Source organism: Alligator mississippiensis, chromosome 3 (genome assembly GCF_030867095.1).
Source record: "Alligator mississippiensis isolate rAllMis1 chromosome 3, rAllMis1, whole genome shotgun sequence".
Classification (NCBI taxonomy): Eukaryota; Metazoa; Chordata; order Crocodylia; family Alligatoridae; genus Alligator; species Alligator mississippiensis.
Genome location: NC_081826.1, coordinates 127,131,987 through 127,137,986, shown reverse-complemented (window position 1 = coordinate 127,137,986; position 6,000 = coordinate 127,131,987). Strand labels below are relative to the sequence as shown.

The 6,000-nt window shown below is 45.5% G+C and overlaps 1 protein-coding gene across 2 annotated transcripts in view; it reads left to right on the top strand.

Annotated features, from left to right (window-relative positions):
• Positions 1-374: 374 nt before the first annotated feature.
• The window catches only part of LOC102566391 (solute carrier family 12 member 7), a 154,121-nt gene continuing 148,495 nt past the window's right edge, over positions 375-6,000 (top strand). The window contains exon 1 of one of the 2 annotated variants that reach the window (XM_019498479.2): positions 375-538. In XM_019498479.2, the coding sequence (XP_019354024.1) occupies positions 448-538 (91 nt within the window). In that variant the 5' untranslated portion in view covers positions 375-447. The remainder of the gene's footprint in view (positions 539-6,000) is intronic. The other variant, XM_019498484.2, reaches the window with a different exon arrangement.

Sequence of the window (6,000 nt, the reverse complement as noted above, 5' to 3'; positions counted from 1 at the left end):
TTTTGGTCGTGGGGCGCTCTCTCCATTGGACTCAAGCCCCCTTCACTGGACTCAAGGCACAGTTCACTGGACTGGAAGCCCTCCTCCCTGGACTTCAGCCCCTCGTCGCTGGACTCCAGGCAGCTTTCACTGGCTGGAGGCCCCCCTCCTTGGACTCCCGAACTGCGGTGAATACAGCAGCGCCCAACTTCAAAACCTCCTTTATGCGTGAGGCCGGGCCGGGCCGGGGACGTGCGAGATGCCGGGGGTGGCCTCCCCTGGCGCACCTGGCCGCCGGGCGGGACGGCGGGGCGGGGCGGGGCGGGAGGCGGGCGCGGGGCGCGGGCGGGAAGCGGCGGGGCGGGGCGGGGCGGGGGGCGTGGTCCCGGGATTGGCAAAGTCAAGTGGAGCCAGAGGGAGAGAGGGGCAAAGCCCGGCGTCGGGAAGCAGCGGCGGCAGCGCGGCACCATGCCCACCAACTTCACCGTGGTGCCGGTAGAGGCGCAGGGCGAGCAGCAGGCGGAGGCGGCGGCGGCGGCGGGACGGGAGCCGCAGCCGGGTGAGCGGGGCGGGCGGTGCACCTGGGACCCCCCAGCCTGCACGCCGCGCGGGGCTGGGGCTGGGGCGGCCCTTGCACGTGGGCGCGGCGCTGGGGTGCTCGTCCGTTCCCGGGGGCTGCTGCTGCTGCCCAGGGAGGCGCGGCCCCTGGCACCGCAGCGCTGGGCAGGGGGAGAGGAGGGAGGCCTGAGCTGCTTCTCTCGTGGCCTCTCCCTAGGGGATGGCCAGGAGGATGGTGGGGTGGTGCCCAGGCCTTAGTTTCTTGCCCCACTATGGAAAGGGAGGGGGTTGGTCTCACTTCCAGGTTGGTCTCCAGAGCCCCATCCTTCAGCCACAGGCCTTTCCGCTGGGGGAGAGCAGGCCACAGGCTGGGCTTGCTCCCCTGTCCCCCTCTCCACTTCGAGGGCACGATGCTTTGCCTCTGAGCGGCTGCTTGGTTGAGGTGGCGGCACTATTGGGGTTGGCGGGCAGCTGGCTCCCCCCGGCTCTCAATGGCGGCATGCGTTTTCTCGAGACTGGCCGTCACCCTGTCCTTCCAGCCGGCGTGTGGGGTTGTGCAGTTTGGTGTGGGTCATGATCGTGGGGGCCTGAAGGAAGGAAAAAAGAGCATCTGTTAATACAAGTCGCATCCGTCAGTTTTTTTGGCTGTGTTGAAAGGCTGCCTAGCAGGATGATGGACTTGGGAACCAGGGCAGTCTTGACTCATTTGGAAGCAGATGTAGTGAGCTCAGGCCCACGAGAGCTTATGTGTCCTTCAATTAGTTAGTCTATAAGGTTTCTGCTTTTAGTCATTTTAACAGTGCTTAACACTATGCTAAGTGTTGTTATTCTCTCTGGCATCATCAGGGACCTGTTCTCCACAATTACCTCCTGTTGTCTGTTAGGTGTATTGTTCTTCACTGTTGTGATTTCCCTTGTTCCAGGGGAATGAGGGACAAAGCAGGTAGCTAGGGGGAAAGCCATGGTAAGCAAACCATAAGAGCATTTAGCTCCTCTCAAGTTCAAGTCTTGCAAGGAGATTGGGACTTCTTCCTGCCAGTGTTGTTTTTTCTTAGAGAACTGGAAGTGTGAATATGTGCATAAGCGGGGTGCTTGAATTGGGAGTTTTATCTTGAACCTACATCAGTGATCCTAAAGAAGTTGTCATTCTTTCCTTTTGTTTGGATTAGGTGGAAGTATAGACTGTAATAAGCATTCTGATGTTTTCCTAACCCTCTTCCAGATGGATTGTGTTAATTACAGGTCGGTTATTCTTCAAAGAGAGCTTGAAAGCACACATTTCTTACCACTTTCTTTTTCTTTTTTTTTTTTTTTTTTTTTTTTTTTTTTTTTTTTTAAAGATTCCTTAGATGCCCTTTCTAGACACTCCTTGCATAGATTCCTTCCTTTCTTCTGCATTCAGTGTATTAGATGAGACTGATCAAAAAGGAGTGGTTGATAGAGCAACACTGGAGCTATACTGAGAAAGGCACACGCAAAGTATGCTACATCAAGAACATGCTACTATAGATTTATTTTCTTTATGGAATGGATGAGAAGCTTAGGAGATGATGCTGAGTATGACAAGATTCTCCTTTTCAAGTACTGTATTTTTTTTAAAATATTAATCTTTTGGGAATATGCTCTCTTAGTCCAGTGGTGGACTTTAACCATCAAAATGACAACGATCCATAGTGATAGTGTCCTTGGAGCACATGGTATAGTTCTAAAAGGATTTAATCCAATCTCTTCACTAATTTTGTGGTATAATTGTAGTAATAGTTTCCTTTAGCTTCACCAGTGATTGTCTCATACTTCCTTTTTTTGGTTTTACCTGAAGCTGGTAAAGGACAATTCAGAGTTTGTTTCACTTTCTTATTACTAAAGCTTTGTATTATGGTACAGTGACAAATGCAGTACGGTCACAGGTGCATCTCATGTTTCAGATTATTTAGTTTTAAACGTGATTTTTGCAAAAATATAATTGAAATGGAAAACCAAATAAAACAAACTTTTTAGTACTGTGAGGCTGCTACAATGGCACCTGGGAAAATTAACTGATAGTAACAATAGTAGTGTACAAAGCAGAGGTGGCCAACTGGTGGCTCTGGAGCCACATGTGGCTCTTTAGAAGTTAATATGCGTCTCCTTGAATCTTTGCACAAGCACACGGTGACCAGCTTCCATAGCCATTGCATCACGTCATTACATATTACTGTGGCTCTTTGGCAGTGTACATTGCTAAGTTCTGGCTCCTTCTCGGGCTCAGGATGGCCACTCCTAGTACAAAGTGTATCCCTCTTGCAGTTTTTTGAAACTGGATTGCTTACTCTTCTTGCAGAAACGTAACACCCAAATGTAAAACACTTTGGTATTGCCCTTTCGTCCAGAGGAAGTGTGTGGAGCACTTCTGAACACTTCTGCACTGAGCCTCACTGTGCCGCCCAAATCAATGTAAGTGTAGGCCCACAGACCACATCAACAAATCCTAGTCTGATTCACTCCACCATGCTGTCTTCCGGAGTCACTAAAACCAATTATTGCTAACATTATATAAATCTCACTCCTTTCCTTAAACCAGGTATGGAAGTCAGGATTCTGGCTCATCAGTATTCTGCTTTTGATTATCAAACAATTATGGAACCTGTTGGGGAAACTGTATATTGAGGCTTCCTCCAGTGGCTGGCCTAGCGAGTGGTTAGCAATTACTCCTGTTGCTTTAAGGAATAAGGGTTTAAATTTCATGATCTGAACATTAAGGGGTTCAAATCCCTGCTGCTTGTCTTTGTGGCAAGAATGGCAGAATTGCATGGCATTCACACAGTAAGTTGGCATGTTTTATATTGAAAAACTAGTAGTTTGTAGATTCGTGCGACTTGCCAAATGCAGGTATGTTACCAGTTATCTGTTGCACACTTTGCTTGTGTAGCCTTTTGTTCAGCATGCCTCTTGTACATTTTTTCTCTGTCTAATCTGCGGAGTATGTGAGTTTGTGAAAGCATTTGGCTTGCTATTGTTATTTTCTTACAGGTTGTGGAGATGTAGGTTTTTCTTCTGAGGCAGCTGGTGCACACATGGCAGACACTGCTGGTGTTGAAAGTGTGATGTTTGAAGGTTCAGAAGTATGTGTTGTATTGGCAGGGGTAGCCCGTCTGGCAAGGAAGGAGCAGGCAGGCTGGTGCAGATATCGTACAGCCCGCTGCTACAAATGCTTCTGACTGTATTTGGTTTCTAGAATTTCACGAGGGAAGAGTTCCAGGAAGTGACTGAAGGCACAGATACCTTCCTGATGGCTCCCTCCAGCTGATGCAGTTTATCATTTCTAAACATGGAAAGGGAGAGATGCTCTTAGTTATACTTACCCATGGGCTGACCTAGGATTTTGAACAGAGGAGTGCAGGTAGCATGATGCATCATATTCTTCTCCAGTCAAAAAGAAACCAGCAGCTTTACTAACATGCTAGGGGGCTATTAGGGCTATATTACTCTGTTTAAGATTGAAGCAAAACAAATACAACTTCATGGGAATGCACACTAATTTGCTATACAATATTACGTATGAAAAAAGTTAGCAAACTAGACAAAAGGTGTTTCATTAGTCCTGTAGTCCGTTAGTATTAATTGTATATTTCTTATTCAGATTCATAAAACAATCTAGCCTTCTTGAGCATCTTAGCAGCAGCTTGCTGACAGGTATTTCACCTGCATTAACTTTTCTGCACCTGAGTTATTGTTTTTAACTAGAGTTAAAAAACAGTCTGTGTGGCTGTGAATAGGAGAGGTTAACAGAACAAAATTGCAGAGGAAAAGATAACTTGGTAAGTGGAACATCAAGATTATCAAAAAGTAGAGAGGGTCATTAACACTTGTGGAGTGGAGAGAGACTAGCAGGAAGCTGGTGAATTTTGTCTTCCTCAGCCCTGCCTGAGCAGAAATGCTGTGATCAGGCAGTTGGTTTTAAATTTTGGATAGAGCAGGGAATCAAAGGGCAGTGTGACCACATCCTCCCCCCCCCCCCACCCCACTTGCTTACTTTCATTAACTTTTAAATGGGAATAAAATGTGATATGCAGAGAATTTACTGATACAGAAAATTAGATATCCACTACGCATGAGTGAAAAGAGAAGGCTAAGTTGAAGGGGTTGAATGAGGATTGTGGATTTAAGTGATGGGGAAGATGATGCTATTACCTATAATAATGCGTGCAGATGCTCACATGTACACAGGTTTTTCCACTCGGAGGGAGAAGGCAGAGGAGTGACAGGTTAATGAAATGCTGATAGATCTGTCTGAAGGAGGAGAATCTAGAGAAGATGGGACTTTTTTTTTCCTAGCTGGCATGCCTTGTTACCACCTGTAAACATGGAGGAGGGTGGCACTGGCTCTTGATGTGCTTTTTTTTTTTAAAGCAACTTTTAAATGGGGGTACAGTGTTACAGACAAAGGGGCATGTTACAGATGAGAGAGCAGTCGCCACCCTGAAAAGTTTCAGCAGCATGGTTTTTTCTCTAGTTCGCTGGTTTGTGTAATTCCCTCTTTCTGTTATAGCTTTAGTGTAAACAAACAAACAAACCCAGCAACCCTAGGATACTAGCAAGTGCCACTTATCACCTAAATATTCCATTAATTTAAGTTTCCAATAGATAGCAAAAACGATGCACGCCACACGCCACAACTTGTACTTCAGTTCGAAACACAAGCGATGCTCTCCAGTAGTCTTTCCCAAACATGTGGAGCTTCTGAAAATCGACGTGCTTACTTTTAATGCAATTGATTAAAAAGAAAACAAACAAAAACACTTTATGATATCACCATTTAGATTTCCCACTAGAATGCAAGTTTGGTGAAGCTGCAGCATGTATTGCATTTGCCTTCTGTTGGAGATTTAGATTTGAAAGCTTTATGGTATATTGGAGTTTGAGTTTGGTGTGAAGCAAAGGTGGAAAGCAATGCACACACTTTTTCCATCTTTAAATTGTTGTGACCTTATGTTTTAGGATTTGGATGATGTCTGTGGTGATGGTAAACAGTTTTCATTTGCTTAAATGAGTCCTTTAATATTGGTTGACACCTACTTTGTGTATACTTCTTTTTTCTTGGCTTATTGTTAATTTTATATGGTATTAAATTTACATTCTGGTACTTAACACAGGCCATACATTTTTCACCCATAGCTTGTTTCACAAAGCATATCTTCTTAAAAAAAGGAAAGAAAAAAAAAAAGCACCTAGTACTTGAAAGACAATAAATGAATGTAGCTGTAGGCTAGGCAAACTTCATCCAATGTGGAATCTAGTAAGTAGCTTGCTTACTAACAATAGGAAGACAAAGTTGTCAAAAGCACTGATATGGCCCACAGTAACATGCAACTGTGAAAGTTGGATGCTTACAAAGGCATTGCAGATAAAATTACAAGCATTTGAGATGATGTGCTGCAGAAGGATATTGTGTTTCCTGGACCTAAGAAAGATCCAACAAATGGG